The sequence below is a fragment of the Macaca mulatta genome, chromosome 16, assembly GCF_049350105.2.
Source record: "Macaca mulatta isolate MMU2019108-1 chromosome 16, T2T-MMU8v2.0, whole genome shotgun sequence".
In the NCBI taxonomy this organism is placed as follows: Eukaryota; Metazoa; Chordata; class Mammalia; order Primates; family Cercopithecidae; genus Macaca; species Macaca mulatta.
The window spans coordinates 87,225,200-87,246,365 of NC_133421.1; the positions used below are offsets into that span (position 1 = coordinate 87,225,200).

General features: G+C 50.9%; 1 protein-coding gene and 1 pseudogene across 51 annotated transcripts in view; both read left to right on the forward strand.

The window, feature by feature from the left end:
• The window catches only part of SEPTIN9 (septin 9), a 215,606-nt gene extending 210,387 nt beyond the window's left edge, over positions 1–5,219 (forward strand). For 37 of the 50 annotated variants that reach the window (XR_013407348.1, XR_013407349.1, XR_013407344.1 and 34 more), the window contains 2 exons: positions 1,910–1,961; positions 3,126–5,219. Coding sequence is in view for 33 of the 50 variants with exons in the window: in XM_015120462.3 (XP_014975948.3) it covers positions 1,910–1,961; positions 3,126–3,261 (188 nt within the window). In the remaining 17 variants the exon portion in view is untranslated. The remainder of the gene's footprint in view (positions 1–1,909; positions 1,962–3,125) is intronic. The other 13 variants (XR_013407346.1, XR_013407347.1, XR_013407341.1 and 10 more) reach the window with 1 other exon arrangement.
• Positions 3,508–5,219, forward strand: LOC106994141 (uncharacterized; annotated as a pseudogene). Its single transcript, XR_001440603.3, has one exon. The product of XR_001440603.3 is annotated as an uncharacterized LOC106994141 (transcript).
• Positions 5,220–21,166: the final 15,947 nt, after the last annotated feature.

The window sequence follows — 21,166 nt, forward strand, 5'->3', positions numbered from 1 at the left end:
AGGGCTCTGCCTCATTCTTGCCTCCCACTTGGTGAACAGCACAAGATGCTGTATCTTTGCCATCCTTAGAAACCACCCCAAATATTGTCAATAGAAATGTGGGGTGTAATTAATCACGCCATGAACTCATTTAATCCTCATGTCCCTGAGAGGCGGGTGACGTTATTATCCACATTTTATGGATGAGGAAACTGAGGGAATGAGAGTAACTTGCCCGAGCCAGGGAGCAGCGATCACACACTGCAACTCCAGCCTGAGAGCTCCATTCTTCCTGCCGGCTCTCGCTGCCCCTCAGTGTTAGATGAGAATGCTGCTGGTCAGTCTGCAGGAGGTTCTAGTGTGGACACCGCCCTACATAGGGCCATGGCAGGAAGGGTCTAGGCAAAGGCAACTGGCGTAGCACTGAGAGCACTTGAGGACTGGGCAAGGTGGAGGCCCCGGCCCTTCCTACTGGCCTACCAAGTGAAAACCAGACATTTTTAACTTGGGGAAAAGCCATATGGCTCTGTGATGGGGCAGCCTGGAGCTGGGTGTATGGGTCCTGAATCCCGCTCCAGCCTTACGAGCTGTGGAACTCAGACAGACACAGTTCTTGCATTCTCTATACCTCTATACCCCATTTTCTTTTTTTTTTCCTTTTTTTTTTTTTTTTTTGAGACGAAGTTTCGCTCTGCTGCCCAGGCTGGAGTGCCGTGGCACGATCTTGGCTCACCGCAACCTCCGCCTCCTGGGTTCCAGTGATTCTCCTGCCTCAGCCTCGCAAGTAGCTGAGATTACAGGCACCTGCTACCAGGCCCGGCTAATTTTTGTATTTTTAGCAGAGACGAGGTTTCATCATGTTGGCCAGGCTGGTCTCGAACTCCTGACCTTGTGATCCACCCGCCTCGGCCTCCCAAAGTTCTGGGATTGCAGACGTGAGCCACAGCACCCAGCCTCTATGCCCCATTTTCATCAGATAATGGGGATAACAAAGGAATCATGAGAGACACTTGCAGGTGTGTGAAGATGAAATTCATCACACGGGAGGGCACCGGTGTCTTTTTATTTGCCTTCCTGCCCGGCTCCGCACCTCCAGTGATGCCATTCACTGCCTTCCTCGTTAAAAGGCCTTCTGTTGTAACAGTTATACGTGCCAGGCACTGTGTGTTCATGTAGGAGTTATGAAGCACAGCAATAAAATGACCACTTTGAGATGGCCACCAGCTCGAGCCCGAGGGCACTTGTGGGCACCCATGTGCCCAGTCTTTCCTCGTCCCTGAGAAGTGACCACTGTCCCGAGCTTGGGCTTGTGTGTGTTATATGAAGTACACGTGTCCCTGAGCAATGTTTAGCATTGCTGATTCTTGAGCTTGTGAATGGTCGTCCACAGTACGTAGCCCCTGTGTGTGTGTGCTCTGAGCGCAGGCAAGGTGGACGGGGCTGTGTAGGTAACACCCTGTGGGCCGCAGGTTTTCTTTAAGATCCCAGCTCTGATTCTTGCCTCATCCCATTCCCAGCAGCCCAGCCCCCTTCCTGTCTTCAGGCCTCTGCTGGGACGTCCTGCTCTCCCTGGTCACCCCAGTGGTGCAGGGAACCGGCGCCCTGGCTTCTCCACTGTGGCTTCCTCCCATGCTCCTATTTGGCCTGGTCACTGTGCCATCTCCCATTAGCCAGGAACTTTCTGGAGGGCAGGAGCTGAGCTGTCCAGGAGCAGGAGCTGATACTGGTCACCCCAGTATCCCCCAGACTGAGAGCAGTGCCAGGTGTCCTATACTCAGCCGCAGAGCAGGCGGTTCCCCTGCCTTCCTGCCCCTGGGGCGGCCCTCAGGCTCTGCTCTTGGCACTAGCATTGCTGGGCAGGGGGAGAGAGGCGGGGTCCGGGCAGAGCTTCTCCACCAGGACATTAAAGCCCTCCTGTCTCCTCTCCCAGTTGAAAACACCACACACTGTGAGTTCGCCTACCTGCGGGACCTTCTCATCAGGTGAGAGACAGCGGGCTTGGGTGGGGCTGACGGCTCATCCCTAAGAGGCCCTACAGTGGGTGGGGGCAGAGGGTGTGGGGCTGAAGCCCTGGGCAGAGTGGGCACGCCCTGCCACCTGCCTGCCCTGTCCTTGGGAAGATCTTGGAAGCCCGTCTTCTAAAAAGAAAACCCACTGGGAAATGAAGCAAGCAGTGAAGGTCTTTTTTAATCCCCGCGAAGTTGGCTGGATGGGAAGGCTGAGCTTTGGTCCACTGTGGCCCGGCCCGTTAGAGCTGCCCGGTGACCACTAAGGGCCCAGTGAGGCCTCACGTGTAGGCCCCGTCGGCAGCATGGGATGTCTCCAGCTCCGACCCCAGTGGCCTCTGACCCCTACCCCTTTCACCTGGCTGAGGCTTCTTGGCTCCCTTGAGTCCGGGCAAGGAGGGGAAGCCCCGTGAGAGAGGGTGCCAGGTGGGTGGTCCCTGGAGTGTGAGCGCTGGCCTGGGCAGATGAATGGGGTTGGGGACCTCCTGCCAGAGTGCCAGGGGCTCCTCAGTTCTTCCTCAGCAAGCAGGTGGCACAAATGATGGGAATGTTATCAAGAGGAGGGGCCTCCAGGTTGGCAAGGACAGAGGTGGGGGGATGCCGGGAGCCGTTCTGCCATCGTGGGGAGACTGGGCTTTCCAACTTCCCTCCAAAATATTCCTCCTGAGCTGCAGAGGAATGAAAATCTGAGTTCAGGACTTTTTTTTTCCTGGGGACAAGGGCAACTCAGCCCTTTGCCACAGGCCATAGCCCTGGAGGCCAGCTGTCACCCACTGCCTCCTCCCTGCCAGCACCCTGGACACCGGCCTGGAGCAAGAACGCTCCAGCCCTGTCCCTCTGAGTCTGTGCACTGTCCCTGGGCCCTGGACCAACCACAGGGTGGACCCAGAGGGAGACACATGCATTGGAATATGTGTGTCCTGACCGAGTCTGGGCTTACCAGGGGGACTGACCCTTCCCCCCAAACGTGTACCAGATCTGGTCCAACGTGGTGGGCCTGGGGGACCCCATGGGGAGCCAAGCAGTGGGGATGGGGAGTGGCAGGGGGTCAGGCGGGCCTGAGTCTGAGGCAGGCTAAGCAGGGGCCCTGCCCCGCTGGCCCCGCCCCCCACCTCACTGACCTGCCTGCCCCCGCACCAGGACACACATGCAGAACATCAAGGACATCACCAGCAGCATCCACTTCGAGGCCTACCGCGTGAAGCGCCTCAATGAGGGCAGCAGTGCCATGGCCAACGGCGTGGAGGAGAAGGAGCCAGAAGCCCCGGAGATGTAGACGCCGCCTTGCCCACCCCCGGGATCCTGCCCCCAAGTCTTTTCCGTCCCCCCCAGGCCCTCCCACTGCCCCATTTTATTTTATATGATTTTCTCCATTTGTCATCATTCCCCACCCCTTCGACATGCTGCCAGGAAACAAGGGAAGGGGCCTCCCTCTGAGTGAGTCAGTGATGAGCCCGCAGCTTCCCCAAGGTTGTGGGGAGGCTGTGCTCGAGCCAGAAGCAGGGGTGAGAGCACCCACTGAATTGATGTGACCCTCCGTCCCCAGGCCTGGCTCCCCGAGGGCTCAGAAGAGCAGCTTCGGTGTGCAGATCATCCGTCCGTGTGGGCTTCTCAGTGCCGGGGGCCTCGGGGTTGGGGCCAGGCCTCGCACGTGCCGAGAGGCTGGGTGGGCTGCATGCTCCCCTCCATCCCCGTCGGCCCCGTCCCCTGGAGTGTGTCAGAGCCCAGGGGAGAATGGAGCCCATCGGGGGCACCTGGACCCCCGCCCACCACGTGGCGTGGCCATCACTCAGCCCCCACCCCCGCCCTGCTCCTAAGGGTAGAAAATCCCAGGGTCCCCTGCCACCGGCTGCCCAGCCACTCCAAGCCCCGTGGCAGCTGCCCGTCCTGGAGCAGAAAGTGCCTTGATCTCAGCCATCCGCAGGCGGCTCTGCGGAGACAGGCTGGAATGAGGGAGGCGTCTTCATCTCCCTGCCATCCCCCTCTCATGCCACCCCTCCCACAGGGCTGCAGGTGCTGCTGATGCGCTGGGATGTGATTGAGGATAAAAAGGAAGGAAAGATGACCCCCACCCCCTCATCCCCCAGTTTTGAAAAGGTCCGAGCAAGTGAGTCTGGTGGAGGAGCTGAGGGAGGGAGCCATGGAAGGTGCCAGAAGGAAGGCTGGCGGGGGCATGTGTGGGCAGTGGCTTGGGCTGGTCAGAGTGGCCTGAGCTGCCCGGCGGTTGCCCTGCCCAAGTGACCAGGGAAGTGTGTGTGTGTGTCCACGTGTGTGTCCGTCTGTCTGTCTAGTGTCTGGGTTTGGCCCAAGACTGGGCTGTGGTTACATTAATACCCAGCCAGCCATCCCCGCCACTCCCCCCTCCTGGCCCAGGCCTTGCTGACTCTGTGACCTGGGGAGGTGGGAGGCCAGGCGAGCCTGACCCTGTTGTCCTACCCATGCCTGGGCCCCTCCCCTCAGGGCCCATGGTAACGAACCCCTAGGAAGGAGAGACCGGGTGTCAGGGGTGCACAGTCCACAGTGAGCTGAAGAGCGAGGTTTCATGGCAACATGGCCCGGCTCCTCACCCTCCGTCCCCACAACGGGACCCGTGGGGCCTGCCTTTGCAGGGCACAGATGACCAAAGTCCCTTCCTGCTTCCTGTTCCCTGTCTTGCTCTGGGGAGAAAGAGGGGCCTGATGAGACTCCACACGGGTAGACACATCACCAGGTGCATCTGCAGGCCCCGGGCTGGCTGCTTGCAGCCAGGAGAAGGGCAGCGGGAGGGAGCGTGCGTGTGAGCGTGAGTGTGTGTGTGTGCGCGCGCGCGCTCACGCGCGCGCGCATGGAAATCTGGGCATTGGATGTCTGACTCCCTCCCCACCCAAGTGAGGAAGGACCCCTCACCACCCCCATCGGCGGGACAGTTTACTTGCCAACTTGCCGTGTTTTTGCCAAAACCAAGATTTTGAAGGAAATGAGTGGCCAGCGCCAGGGCCCAGGCCATGTGGCCTGCCCAGCCTCAGCGTCACTCGGTGGCAGGGTGGGGTGGGGGGTGGGCAGCAGCATCCCAGCCTAGAGACGCTTCACTTTCCTTCTCTGTAACCAGTCTTTGAGAAATTGTTCATTTCATCAGGCTCTGTTCCTCAATGGCCTTTTGCTACGTGCCTCCCAAGAAATTTGTCTCTTTTTGTATAAATGACAAAGTGTTGAAAATGTATTTCCTGAAATAAATGTTTCAAATGCAGAAACGCAGAAGGCTCCTGAGTGACAACGTTTCTTCTGCTCCTGGGGTGCGGTTCTTTGGGCCTCGGGACAGGTTTGGGTCAGCTGCAGGTGGACGAGAAGCGTGGGCAAGAAAAGGTAGGGCAGGCGCAGTGGCTCACGCCTGTAATCCAGCACTTTGGGAGGCTGAGGCAGGTGAATCACAAGGTGAGGAGTTTGAGACCAGCCTGGCCAACATGGTGAAACCCTGTCTCTACTGAAAATACAAAACTTAGCTGCGCATGGTGGTATGTGCCTGTCGTCCCAGCTACTTGGGAGGCTGAGGCAGAAGAATCACTTGAACCCTGGAGGTAGAGGTTGCAGTGAGCCAAGATCATGCCACTGCACTCCAGCCTGGGCGACAGAGCAAGACGCCGTCTCAAAAAAAAAAAAAAAAAAAGTCAGGCCAGGTTAGATCTTGAATTCAGACTCCCAAGATTTAAAACTAACAAACTCCCTGAGAACTTATAATTTCAGAGCACTGTGAAGAGTGAGGATAGCATCAAGGCGGTTGCTAGGGGGTTGTTTAATCTACTTGGGGTAAAGGTTCCCAGGGTCTGAGAAGCACTCATCAGCGGAGATGACTGAAAAGCGAACGGCAGATCTGAACGCTTTCATTAAAGTACGGGATCTGAAGGGCGTCCACAGGGGGTGCTGTGAGCTGCTTCTAGTTAATGTATCCTTAAAAAAGTTTTTCTGTTTTATTTTTTGAGACAGGGTCTTGCTCTGTAACCCAGGCTGGAGTACAGTGGCACGATCACAGCTCACTGCAGCCTCTACCTTCTGGGCTCAAGTGATCCTCCCGAGTAGCTGGGACCACAGGCTTGTACCACCACACCTGGCTCACTTTTTCATTTTTTGTAAAGATGGGATCTCACTGTGTTGCCCAGGCTGATCTCAAATTCCTGGCCTCAGGTGATCCTCCTGCTTTGGCCTCCCAAAGAGCTGGGATTATAGGTGTGAGCCACTATGGCTGGCTGAAAATAAGTTTTTCTTTCGGAAGTTTATATTAGATTGAACTCTGGACTGGTCAGTATTTGACAGTTGTTTTATGCCAACCTAACCCATTCCAAGAGAACTTGACTCCAAATAGATTAGAACTCAGAGCCTTGGCTGAGTGAGCTTTTCTTTGCATGTGAGCTTAGGAAGTAAGGTTCAGGGAGCTCTGGTCCGGATGCCCTTGGCGTGTGCAGAAGGAGCCTCACCCGGATCCCTCCTCCCACATGTATTAGTGCCCTGCAGCTGCCTTAACAGACGACCATGCAGCAGGGCTGAAATCAGCAGAAATTTATTCTCACAGTTCTAGAGGCCAGAGGTCTGAGATCCAGGTGTCCCAGGGCCTCACTCCCTCCAAAGGTTCTGGGGGAGGATCTTCTCTCCTGCCCCAGCTCCTGGTGGCCGCTTCACTCCCATCTCTGTGTCTGTCTTCACACAGCCTTCTCTCTGTCCTGGAGGGTCAAGAGGGCCAAGAGGGCACTCTTCCAGGACTCAGGGCCCACCTTGATTCAGTTCGATCTCATTTAGATCCTCACCTTCATGACATCTGCAAAGACGCTCTTTTGAAATCAGGTCACATTCTAAGGTCTAAATGGATGTGAATTTGGTGAGGTAGGAGACACTGTTGGACCCCCTACATCTCCTTCTGCCCCCCTGTTTCAGGGCCTCCAGGACAACATGGGCAGTGGAGTGGTGAGTGGGAAAGTCCTAATTTGGGACTCGGAAAGTCTGGGTTCCAGGCTGACTGTGCCACCAAAACTTGGGGTTGTCTCAGCCTCTCTGGGCACCCCCTGGCTCTTCTGCCAGGCACCTGACTCTGCATGTTTTGGAGAAAGCAGACAGGTTCCTCTCTGAATGAACTGACGGGCATTGGCCCAGTGGAGCCTCTGCGCCATGGGCTGGTGTCTGCCATGAGCACAGGCAGGTTGAGAGTCAGGTCAGCCCCTGTGGGTGGGTGCCAGCCTGCAGCCTGATTCCAAAAGAGGGTCTTTGCAGATGTCATTAAGGTAAGGATCTAAATCACTAAGGTCCTTCCGGCTGTGATGACTTTGCCCATCCCCCATCTGAAGCTCCTTGCAGTCCCTCTGCCTTGAAGCACTCTTCCTACAGACTGAAGTGTCTCCATTTTCACCCCCATTGTCCATCCTTGCACATAGGGAGCCTGTCCAATGGCTGCCCTCTTTGGGGCCGACCACCCTCTCCAAGCCCTGGCCTCAGAACTCCAGCTCCTCCCCACTTGGCCAGCATGATCCTCCCAGGCGTCTTGAAGGGGTGGCCTGCCCCTTCACACCTGTGGGCCTTTGTCGTTAGGTGGAACGAGAGACTTGAGAAAAGAAACGAGACACAGAGACAAAGTATAGAGAAAGAAAAAGTGGGCCCAGGGGATCGGCGCTCAGCATACAGAGGACCCACACCGGCACCAGTCTCTGAGTTCCCTCAGTATTTTTTGATCATTATCTTTACCATCTTAGAAAAAGGGAAGTGGCAGGATAATAGGATCATCATAGGGAGAAGGTCAGCAGTAAGACATATAAATAAAGATCTCTGTGACATGAGTAAGTTTTTTTTTTTTTTGAGATGGAGTCTTGCTCATCGCCCAGGCTGGAGTGCAGTGGCCCGATCTCAGCTCACTGCAAGCTCTGCCTCCCGAGTTCACGCCATTCTCCTGTCTTAGCCTCCCGAGTGGCTGGGACTACAGGTGACCACCACCACACCCGGCTAATTTTTTGTATTTTTAGCAGAGATGGGGTTTTTCACCGTGTTAGCCAGGATGGTCTCGATCTCCTGACCTCGTGATCTGCCCGCCTCGGCCTCCCAAAGTGCTGGGATTACAGGCGTGAGCCACCACGCCCAGCCGTGACATGAATAAGTTTAAGGAAAATTGCTGTGCCTTGATATGCATATGTAAATATCTCCATAAACCTTTTTAGTGCATAAAGAGCAGCATTGCCACTAGCACTTCCCACCTTCAGCCCTAAGGCGGTTTTCTCCCATCTCAGTAAATAGAACACACAATCGGGTTTTACACCGAGATGTTCCATTGCCCAGGGACGGGCAGGAGACAGATGCTTTTCTCTATCTCAACTGCCAAGAGGCCTTCTTTCCTCTTATACTAGTCCTCCTCAGCACAGACCCTTCACGGGTGTCAGGCTGGGGTGTCAGGCTGGGGGACGATCAGGTCTTTCCCTTCCCATGAGGCCATATTTCAGACTATCACATGGGGAGAAACCTTGGACAATACCTAGCTTTCCTAGGCAGAGGTCCCTGTGACCTTTGGCAGTGTGCGTGTCCCTGGGCACTTGAGATTAAGAGAATGGTGATGACTTTTCACAAGCATACTGCCTTCAGGCACTTGTTTAACAAAGCACACCCTGCACAGCCCAAAATCCGTTAAACCTTGAGTCACCACAGCACATGTCTCTTGCAAGGACAAGGTTGGGGGTAGGGTCACAGATTAACAGCATCTCAAATACAGAACAAAATGGAGTCTCTTATGTCTCCTTCTTTCTATATAGACACAGTAACAGTCTGATCTCTCTTTCTTTTCCCCACAGTGTCTCATGCCCCTAAACCACACCCAGCCAGCCCCTGCCCCCTAAGCCATGGTCATCTCGTTGACCAGACCATCCCCGGTACCCAGCCACCCTGCACCGCCCATCCAGCGATGCTGAAAGGAGGCCCTCCTGCCACCCAACCAAGCAAGTCCCCTGCTGTAGAACCAGAGTGACCACTGTTCCAATTTGCCCGAAAATGAGGGCTTTCCAAGCACACAGGACTTTCAGTGCTAAAATCAGGGAAGCCTGGGTAAAGTGGGCAAGTTGGCCACCCTGGGTGGGATCCCCGTGCCACTCCAACCCTTCTCCTGCCTCTTGGAGCCCTGGCCCCTACGCTTGTTCAACCCCAGAGGTTTGAAGGAGCTGCACGGACCAGGTCGTTCCCAAGGAAGGACCCGGGGAGAGTAGGAAGGCCCCAAGAACGGGCCCCATTCTCACACTGGCTCTGAGCTCCTGCATGGGAAGTGGGGAATCTCATGGGGGCTGTGGAGACCTTGTGTCCCTGCTTCCTCCCCTGCAAAATCAACAAGCAGGCTTTGGGCTTTTCCAGACACAGCCTTGTAGGAGACCCTGCATCCCCAAGAGCTCAGGGCCAAGTGAGGATGCTGGCAGGTGGGCTCCACTCAGCTCCACGTGGATGCACCTGGGAGAAAGCTGGACGGGAATCCAGTGAGCCCACTGGGCAGGGACTGTGCTTGGCACCTCCTCTGAGATGTGCATGTCCTTTCTGCTATTTTATTTTATTAATTTTTTTTGAGGCAGAGTCTCACTCTGTTGCCCAGGCTGGAGTGCAGTGGCGCAATCTTAGCTCACTGCAGCCTCCACCTCCCAGGTTCAAGTGATTCTCCTGCCTCAGCCTCCCGAGTAGCTGGGATTATAGGCGCACACCACCATGCCCAGCTAATTTTTGTATTTTTAGTAGAGACGGGGTTTCACCATATTGGCCAGGCTGGTCTTAAACTCCTGGTCTCAAGCGATCCCCCACCTCAGCCTCCCAAAGTGCTGGGATTACAGGCATGAGCCACCACTCCTGGCCAACTCTCTCCCATTTTAAAACACTACTTTCTGACTACAAAAGTGGCATGTACAATGGGAAATGTCAGAATTAAATACCCGAGGAAGACACTCAAAAGCCTCTGTGATGCTCCCTCCGGTCCTGGTCCTGCGGTGTCGGCCTCTTGTCTCCCTCCTGGTGCGGCATCCTTACCACTGCAGTAACTGGGAAGAAACGTTCCCCATGCATTGCTCTAAATCCCGCTGGATCTGATTTTGGGGGTGCTGGGCTGCTGCCCAGGAGACTGGAAGGGGAGGAAGGCATGTGCCCCTGAGGGCTTCGAAAGCACTCTGTGCCGTGAGGATCCCACCTCCTGCGCTCCCAGAAAGTGGCCGGTATTTTTCTGCTCCAGCAGGGAGCCCAGGCGAGGTTCTCTAGGTAGGTGGAAAGGTAGGTGGAGCAGGCTTCAAGAGCAGAGCCCAGCAGAGCACCCGGCCTCCTCCCATCGCCCGGCTCCTCCCTCCCCTCCCCTCCCCTCCCCTCCCCTCCCCTCCCCTCCCCTCCCCTCCCCTCCCCTCCCCCCCTTTTGGAAGCAAGGAGGGGAGAGGCTTCCACCCAGGTTGGGCCCAGCTCAGATGTCCTGAGTGGTGGGAATCTGTGCAGGGCCCAGGCGCATTTCCCTCCCCGGAGCAGGAATGCTTTACAGATGTTGGAGCTGCCTCAAGGCATGGCCAGGAGGGGCGGGAGAAGCTGCATAGGGGACGCTGGGCTGGCGCCTGCACATGGGACAGTCATTGATTAAAATCTCACTTGTATGGAGCCTAAATCTTCGGGTCCTCTTCAGAGAGTCCCAGGTAAGCTGTGTTCCCTGGGTTGATTCCAGGCTGGGCCAGCCTGGGCTGGGCTGCAGACCTCTGGGGATTGCCCACCCAACCCTGTACCACCAGGCTCCCTGCTCCTCCTGAAGGCCTTGGCCTTCAGTAAAATGCAAAAAGTTTTAAATGTTCTGGCTTTTCTGTGGTAATAGAAGCAACGCCTGTCCATTGTAGAATGTTGGGAAAATACAGAAGGGCAAGACCAACAACAGGTACAGAACCCCACCCTGCAGGTCAGCCGGCCTGTGCGTGGGAGTTAAAACAAAACTGGCAACTGGGATGGCTCAGAAGCCCATGGTGGAATAGTCTCTTGTAAACAAAGAGACAAGAGGAGGCCGAGGACTGGTTTCCCCTTCTCCTTCCCACTCCCACTCCTCTCCTCTTTCACATCAAGTCTCTGGTCTCTGCCTTCAGGCTCATGGATGGGCAAGGCGTCCTTTGAGAATTTGCCTGCCAACCCTCAGAGTCACACACACGAAGGTCTCCTGGAGCTCGGAAGGTCAGGCACAAAGTCACTCCTTGACCCTATTTATTGAAATATCCGTTTTTTGAGCACTTTTCCTTTGTAGACTCAACAGGGTCTCCCTCTGTTGCCCAGGCTGGAGTGCAGTGGTGCGATCATGGCTCACTGCAGCCTGGAACTCCTGGGCTCAAGCAATCCTCCTGCCTCAGTTCTCTGAGTAGCTGGGACCACATGTGTAAGACACTACGCCTGGCTAATTAAAAAAAAAAAAAAAAAAAAAAAGTAAGCCGGGCACAGTGGCTCACGCCTATAATCCCAGCACTTTGGGAGGCCAAGGCAGATGGATCACCTGAGGTCAGGAGTTCGAGACCAGCCTGGCCAACATGGTGAAACCCCATCTCTACTAAAAAGAATACAAAATTAGCTGGGCGTGGTGGCACATGCCTGCAATCCCAGGTAATCCCAACTACTCAGGAGGTTGAGGCAGGAGAATCATTTGACCCCAGAAGGTAGAGGTTTCAGTAAGCCAAGATCATGCTACTGCACTCCAGCCTGGGCGACAAGAGTGAAACTTGTCTCAAAAAATAAAAATAAATACATTTAAGAAGTAGAGGTAGGGTCTCTCTATGTTGCTCAGGCTGGTCTCAGACTCCTGGCCTCAAGTGATCCTCCCACCTTGGCCTCCCAAAGTGCTGGGACTCCAGGTGTGAGCCACTGCACCGGGCTCAGCTTGGCATGTCTTGAATTTGGGTCAACGTGAAGGAGTCCAGGAGGTCATTCCTCACAGATCGCTTATTGAGGAACCCCCCAGAGGTCAGAGTGGGGGTGGGTGAGGGGAGAGAGGGGCTGCAGGCAGATGCAAGGGGTCCCTGGGATTGCTGGTGTCAGTCCAGGCCCAGGGACACAGCCACGTGGAGAGAATGTGGGATCGGAGCACAGGGGCTGGGCTGGAGGCCTGCTTTGCTGCATGTGCTTGGGGCTGGGGTTAAGTCGGAGCCTCCGTGAGCTCATCTGACAAATGAGGATGAGGACCACCATGTAGTCACCATTCGACACTCGGGGGGAGAGAGGCAAGAAGGAGCCCCGGGCGGGATGAATTCTGACCCAAGCCAAGAGCCACTGTGGGGCCAGCGCCAACCTGCACCAGGTTCTATATCCGTCGTCACATTAGCTCCTCCGAGAGCCCTGAAGGGTGGGCCATACCCACTCCCTTTCCGGGTCTGCTGAGCGGCTCTGGAGCCCAGGTTTGTGTTTAGCCTGGGCTCTCTCCCTGCTGCACCCTCTGCCTTGTGCTCCCAGCAGAGCACTGCGGCATCGGCCGGCTTTAGCAGGGTGAGGCGGCTCCCACAGACATGTGATGCAGAAAGTCCCCGACACCCCCAGCCAGCTCTCCGTGGGTCCTGTCCAGGGCCCTGCCCCGCGGCGCCCACTGCTGCTGCCGGGCAAGCCTCAGATTCCACTGGGATTCGAGAGGTTGCAGCTGAATCAATGCTGAGAGCCCATCGGAGAAAACATCTTCCTTCCCTTTCAAAGAGGACAGTTATGCATAATTAGAATAAAAAGGAGGTATAAATAATTAAAGCGGCCCAGAGTGAGTGGTTCTTGAACCATCTGCCTGATTTAAAAACTAATTACTCGGAGACTGGTCGCTGCGCGGAGCTGTGCACGGGAGCCTTGCACGCTCCTCACGACGCTCACCGCCTCCTCTTCGGGCACCAGGGGTGGCGGCATCGGCCTGATCATCCAGTCCTGGCACGTAGAGCACTGCCACAGCCTCCTCCATCTCCCTGATTAATAACTTCATCAGAGCCCGGGACCAGAAGGAAATGTAAGTCCTCTGAAGGAAGCGGCCGCACGGTGGAGCCAGCAGCAGTCTCTCCCAGCAGATGAGCCGGGAGGTGTGGACCCAGTCCCAGGCAGGTTAGTAGAGCCTCAGATTCAACCCAAGGAATCACCCATTACAGGGGCTCAGCAGGACCTAAGGATCTTTACTCTTTATCTAAGGGTGCAAGGCACACTCTCCACATACAGCCCTCACCCTGTCCCTGGAGGGAGGGAATTGGATCTCTGCTCTGATTCTTCTGCAAGAAGAATCACTAGGCGTGGTGGCTCGCACCTTTGGTCCCAGCCACTCAGAGGGCTGAGGCAGGAGGATCGCTTGAGCCCAGGAGTTCGAGGCTGCAGTGAACTATGGTCACACCACTGCACTCCAGCCTGGACAACAGGCTGACCCTGTCGTGTCTACATGGGAAAAGTGCTCAAAAGACAGATATTTCGATAACATAATAATAATAGATCTATTTTGCCTTGCAGGTGAGTCGAGGAATCCTGCAGGAAGCCCCTCTCCTCATCCAGCCCCCATCCCCGGCCCTTCCCTACTCCTCTTCCTCGGAGACTTGTCCGGACTGTCAGTCCCTGCACAGCAGCCTGGGAGTGGGGCAGGGTGGGATCGGGGGACAGAAATACCCTGTCCTGTAACAATTAACCCTGACATTTCCTTGGCACAGATTCTCATCCTTGCGTTCCCTCTGAAGAGGGCACATCAGGGGCTGCTGCTCCACTTCACAGATGAGGAGAGCGAGGTCAAGAAGGTTCAAAGTCATGCAGCAGAGAGTGGTGGAGATGACCTGGACTTCAGACTTCGTCCTTCGGGAGCTTTATGTTCGGGTGCTACTTGGGGACAGCTCTTCCTGTGCCCCCACCTTCTCTGGAAGGCAGCCAGGGCTGAAGCACGGCCACCTCACAACGCGTCGTGCTGCGACATGTAGGGTCTCAGAGTGAGGTGTGTGTGTGTGTGCATGAGTGTGTTTCTGTGTGCATATGTGAGAATTTCGATAAACGCACACACCCTCACAGCACAAAATGTGGGGAAAGACACAGGGTCCAAAACAGCCTACCGGGCTGGGCCTTGTGTTTATGGGTTTAGCCCTGAGTGGGGAGGTGTTGAGATTAGCTGCACTCTTGGATGAGGGTGGAGAAGTGCTGCCACTGCCTGCCACTGCATGGCACCCAGCTGTGAGATGACCCCTCTATTGACACAGGCAGAATTACAAAATCAACATTGCAAACTCAGGAATGGGAACCAGGGATATCCATCTACACACATCAAAATGGTTAAATGGGGGAAAACAAATGCACTGTCCGTCTGCAAACTGCCTGCAGTTAAACCCTCAGTGAGTCAACCCTTCAAGGTGGCATCAGCAGGGGAGAAAATTTCAGCTCCAGGCTCTCTGAGTTTTTCTTATCTACGCTGTACTTTCCTAAAGGCTGATTTCTTTTAGGTAATGCACATCCTCCCGTCTCCATCATATTTTCTTTGTAAGCTCGTAGACTGTGTTCATTTGCAAAGGTCATCAAAGGGCAGTTTTCTCTGGAGCTGGTTTTGAATCCTGGTTCTTCTGCTTACCAGCTGGGTGACTTTCAGTGGGTGATTTAACCTAGGTCCTCAGTCTCCCCATCTATAAAATGGTAATGATAGTACCCAATTCATAGGATTGTTGTGATTAAATAAGTTAGTTCATATGAAGCACTTACAATAGTGTCTAGGGTCTAGGCAATGAGTGTTCCATAGATGTGAGCCATCATTATCACCATTGACATCACCACCACCATCATCACCATCACTATAATCACTATCAACATTAACATTACCATCATCACCCTCACTATCATCATCACTATCATCATCACCATCACTACCATCACCATCACATCATCATCACCATCTCCATCATTATCTTCATCATTATTATCATCACATCAGCAGTATCATCACTACTATGATCACCATCATCACTACCATCATCCCATCATTACCACCACCACCATCTTTATCACTATCATTATCATAATCACCATCACTATCATGCTCATCACCATCACCATCATCAATATCATTACTACTGTGATCACCATCACCACCACCATTATCCCATCATTATCATTTTCACTATCACCATCATCACCACTACCATCATTATCATCTCATCACCATCATTATCACCATCATCATCATCACCATCATCATCACCATCTCCATCATTATCATTATCATCACATCATCAGTATCATCACTACTATGATCACCATCATTACTACCATCATCCCATCATTATCACCATCACTATCATTATCATCATCATCACCATCATTATCATCATGACCATCACCATCACCAATACCATCATCAGTATCATCACTACTGTGATCACCATCACTACTACCATCATCCCATCATTATCACCATCACTATCATTATCATCATCACCATCATTATCATCATGACCATCATCATCACCAACACCATCATCAGTATCATCACTACTGTGATCACCATCACCACCATCATCCCATCATTATCTCTATCGCCATCATTATCAACACTACCATCACCATCATCGCCATCATCATCACCACCATCATTAGCATCATGATCATCACCATCATCTCCATGAACATCACCATCACCACCATTACCATCATCATCACTACTCCTACCTTACCATCAATATAAGGTACCTACTGCCTTACCTAGCACCATCGATGTCGCCGTAATTATTATCATCACCATCACCATCGTCATCACGATTATCACACAACCATCAATATCATCATTTTCTCCATCATCACCATCAACAACATCCTGAAACTGAAATAAAGAAAAAGGCCCTGCTGTGGCCTCATCTTGCCCCTCTGCCCTGGAATCAGAAGGAGTAAAAACCAGCCAGGTGGAGGGCAGAACTGACAGCAAAGGAGAAGTTGGGCTGTTTGCTGCCCAGGCCTGGCCGGCACTACTCCTCCTGGGATGTAGCAGCTTTCTGAGCATGTCCTTAGTGTGAGACTTCCCTGCGCTGCTTCTCCCTGAATGTTCACAATAGTCCCATGGGGCAGGTGCCATCATGGTGAAGTTGAGGTGCAGAGAGGTCAAGGTCATCTTGGCCAGGGTGCACAGCTGGTGAGGGACTGAGTCAGGATGTAAAACATTGCCTGATCTGTGGTCCAGTGGCTTCCACTCCAGTTCACTGCCCACGGTAGGGGTGGAGGTGGGGGTGGCAGGCTCCCTGTTGCCTCAGACTGATGAAGTGCTCAAGGCTGGCTGTGTGTACTGGGACCTCCCTCCTGGGCCCTGAACCCCAGCATCTATTTAAAAATGTTGTGGAGACCTACTCATGGAGGCAGCACCATGCTGGGCCCGGGAGGAACAAAGCGGGTGAACAAGGCAAGACTCTGAGCCTGGGGGCGGCCGGTTGGGTGGGGAGGACAGACACGTACACAGAGCATCGTAATATGATGAAGCCAGTGCCATGACAGAGGCGCACGGAGGCCAGGAGGGGCATCTACCCTTTTTGGCAGGGCCAGTACTGAGGGTCAATTAGGCCCTTTATATTCTTTATAAATTATACAATCTCAGACTTTTTTTTTTTTGAGACAGAGTCTTGCTTTGTCACCCAGGCTGGAGTACAATGGCACAATCTCAGCTCACCACAACCTCCACTTCCAGGTTCAAGTGATTCTCTTGCCTCAGCCTCCTGAGTAGCTGGGATTACAGGCATGCGCCACCACGCCCAGCTAATTTTTTGTACTTTTTAGTAGAGATGGGGTTTCACCATGTTGGCCAGGCTGGTCTTGAACTCCTGACCTTGTGATCCACCCACCTTGGCCTCCCAAAGGGCTGGGATTACAGGTGTGAGCCACCATGCCCGGCCTCAACTACTTCTTTATAGTAGTGTGAAAATGAACTAATGTGAATTCGTCAAGTTTCTTGGATCTATTGACTGATCTCTTCAGATTTTGGAAAATTCTCAACAACTATTCCTCAAATATTTATTCTGCCTTATGCTCCTTTTCTTCTTTCTGGGGCTCCAATTTCATGTATGTTGATATTTTCCCAGTTCTTCAACACTCTGTTCTTTTAAAACATTTTATTTTGTTAATTCTTTTTATCTTTGAATTTTAGTTTGGATAATTTCTATTGCCTAGTCTTTAAGATCCTTTCAGTTTTATTGATCTTTTCTTCTATTGTGTTCAATCTGCTCTTAAACCCATCAAACGAACTCTTTGTATCTAATATTACAGTTTTCTTCTCTAGAATTTCCATTTGGTTATTTTATGCTTTCCATTTCTGTGCTGAAATTTCCCATCTGTTCACACATGCTGTCTACCTTTCCCACTAGATCTTTTAACATCTTTATTTTAGTTTATTTAAGGTTCTTGTCTAATAATTCCAACACTCGGTCATCTGTGGGTCTACTTCTATTGGTAATTTTTCCCCTGGTTATTAGTCACATTGCCCTGCTTCTTTGCATGTCTTGCAATGTTTTTAGTCTGAAATGTGGTATATTTTTTAAAAAGTAGTGCCTATAATAAGTATATGTCTCCTGGAAAAAGAATGTACCCCTTCTTCAATTGGGCCATTAGTGTGAGGGACTGAGTCAATTTAATATGCAGTTGATTTGGATCTGGGCTTTAATGAAGCTTCAGTTAAAGTCACTTCACCACTCACTTCAAATGTTCTGAAAGTAGGATCAGGTCTTTCCCTTAGGTAAGTGTTTGCAAGAGAAGACGATAGTATGAAAAACATAATGTGTGCCTGTATTAAAAAGGTCAGAGGGCTTTGAGGATGTAAACATGGTGTATAAAGGTGAGTGTTATTAAACAGGATATTGTAACAGTGCAGAGATGGGTGGTAACTTTCAGAGGATGAAAGATCTTATTCTCCAAGCTTTAGATGTTACAGCTAGGAATGGTAAAAGTAATAACAGATACTATCCTCATGAAGGGCATTCTCTGCCTGAACCCAATCACTTCAAGGACCCTGAAAGAATTCTCAGAACTCCAAATCAGTTGGCCATAGGCCACTGCTGCTTCCACATATTCAAAAAATGCTAACATCCCAGTCCTACTTCCAAACCCCAGCACAGGCTGTGTTGTCCCCCAGGGTAAGTTAACACCAGAAAACAGAAACTTCATTGGTCCTGGCCCAGAGCTCTGTGTCCTGGCCTCGCCCATAAAGGGGGTTCCCATTAGCTAACCTGCTCAGCTCCCTGCCACACTTCCCACAGAGCTTTCTAGCTTTTGTCAGCTCGAGGCAGCCCTTGAAAACTGTAGAATCCGAGGGGGTGTGTATCTAATAAAGTTGGAGCTCTGCAATTTAGCAATTACTGTAACCCACACTTGTAATTTAGGGGGTTTCTTGTAATTCTCCTTTGTACTCTTTCTTTTTGAAAAAATATGCAGCCTTAATAGCTTCCTCTTTAATGCTCCAAAGGCCGATATTTGCCACTCCCCATCCCCTGTCAGCTGCAGAGCACAAAAAACAGTGTGCAGATCATGTTGAAGTTGCTTTTCAGGGCTTAGAACGTTTAATTTAATGCTCAGCATCTCCGAAAGGAAACTGAACTTGCTCTTTGTAATTGTGCATGTCTTCAAAGCTCTGAATTCCTCTTCTAGGTTGGTCATCAGTATGGATTAAAATCTGCTGAGAGGTGTAATCTACCCACCTTTCTACGTTCTACTATCAGGCCAGTCTCCTTACTGCTTCCTGAATGTGCTAGTGTTAATTTTGCTCATCTATCTTTATTCGTGCAGTTACCTGTTTGTTCATTTAAGAATTTTTTTTTTTCTTTTTTTTGAGAACCTCTATGTGCTAGACTCTAGGCTTACTACCAGAAATCTAAATCATAAAGGACAGGACTACCTCTGTCCAGGAGTTTTGCAGTCTGGAAAGACAGATGACTCTATCCTAACTACACTCAGGATATTATGTGCGATGATTGAGCTGGCATAGAGGGTGATGGAAGCCAGGGGGTGGCACCTAACTCAGACTGAGCTGTGAGAAGTAGCGACTTGGAAGCCAGGCTATGATGGATAAAAAGAGGCGAAAGAGGCAAAGCATGGGAAGGAATGGTCCACAAAGCATACAGAGACTTGCGCTGGAATGCTTCTATTTACAAAAGCTGGATTTAAAATAGAGACAAACCGGAAAACACACAGATGTTCATCAATAGAATAATTTTGATATGCATACAATGGAATTTGACTTAGCAATTAAAAATGAACTACTGGTACATGTAACAACATGCTTCATTCTTAAATATGTTTTGTCGAACAGAAAAGCCTATTGCAAAGGGCACATAGTATTTAATCCCATGAAGAATGAAATTCAAGAAGAGGCAAAACTGGCCGGGTGCCTCATGCCTGTAATCCCAGCATTTTGAGAGGCCAAGGTGGGCAGATCACTTGAGGTCAGGAGTTCAAGACCAGCCTGGCCAACATGGTAAAACCCCGTCTCTACTAAAAATACAAAAATTAGCCAGGTGTGGTGGCAGGTGCCTGTAATCCCAGCTACTCAGGAGGCTAAGGCAGGAGAATTGCTCAAACCCAGGAGGTGGAGGTTGCAGTGAGCCGAGATTGTGCCGTTGCACTCTCGCCCGGGCAACAGAGCGAGACTCTATCTCTAAATAAATAAATAAATAAACAAATAAATAAAATAAAATAGAAAATCAAAAAAAGAAGAGGTAAAATTAATCCATAGTGATAAAAACCAGAACTCTGGTTGCCTATAGGGAGGTGGGGAGTCAATGTAAACGGCCTGGAATGATGTAAATAGGCTATTGGATTTCAGGTAGCATGCATTTACACATTTACCCACTCATTGAATTTTAAACTTAAGATCTGTGTATTTCACTGTAGGTAAATTTTGCCTCGATAAAAACTAACCAGTAAAAGAAGAAAAAAGAATCTGAATTTCTCTTTTTACAGAGGGTTTTAATCCTTTCACATTATTTGTGAGTATTGAGATTGATGTTAGGACTTATTTCTGCTATCTTCCTTTATTTTAAAAACTATAGTTAACATACTTTCTTGTTATCTCTTATTTTTCTTAATAAGAATACTTAAAGTTTAGAATTCACTTCTAAATTCAACTGTGACTGTATCTTATTATTTTCTAAATAATCTACAATAGGTTTTGATTTCTTTGTTGACCTAATCATTATTAAAAGATGGTTTCAAATTTTCCAAACCATTGAGTGTTTCTGTTAGGCTTTGTTAAAACTTGACCATTAATTTATGTTTTTCATTTTTTAAACAATTGTGGTTAGGAAATGTAGACTGTGCTCTCACTGCTTTATAGAACGAGACAGAAAACAGACTGTTCTTGGACTAACAGATGTGTTGTTTTGGTTTATTCAGATGGTCTCAAAATGTCCTCTGTTGTTGAGAGGATTTTTAAAAATCATTACATATAAGCCTTTTAATATCAAGGTATATTAGTCCATTTTCATACTGCTATGAAGAAATACCCAAGACTGGGTAAATTATAAAGACAAAAAGGTTTAATGGAGTCACAGTTCCACATTGCTGGGGAGGCCTCACAATCATGGCAGAAGGCGAAGGAGGAGCAAAGGCACATCTTACATGGTGGCAGGCAAGAGAGTGTGTCCAGGGGAACTGCCCTTTATAAAAACATCAGATCTCACGAGATTTATTCACTCTCACGAGAACAGCACAGGAAAATCCCACCCCCACGATTCAATTATCTCCCACTGGGTCCCTCCCACAACACGTGGGGATTATGGGAGCTACAATTGAAGATGAGATTTGCGTGGGGACACAGCCAAACCATATCACAAGGCCAGCAACCTACCTGTAATGGGTATTTAATTGTCAAAAATTCATACAGCCAAATAACGTTTGCTACTAAAATCTTGACTCTGTTTTGTGTTCCTGGACCATATGAACAGGGCATACTTGCGTCTCTTCTTGGAAAGAGCTTGGTGCCTGGGTCCCATATATCTTTAAACACATATTCCTTGCTTCGGCAAGCAAAGACAGCCCCTACCACCCTACTTTGCCACTGTCAGACTAAGGCAAATATAATAATCTCTCATTTGTGTCCTTGTTCCTTGTGTGGAAAACTCGAAGGCAGCAAGAATGAAAAGTGTTAAAGGATTTTATGTGTTCAATGTATTTAGGCCATATCAGCAGTAATACAAAGTCAAGCATATCTTTTTAAAAAATAGATACATTTAATGGGGGGAAAAAATCCATAAAAC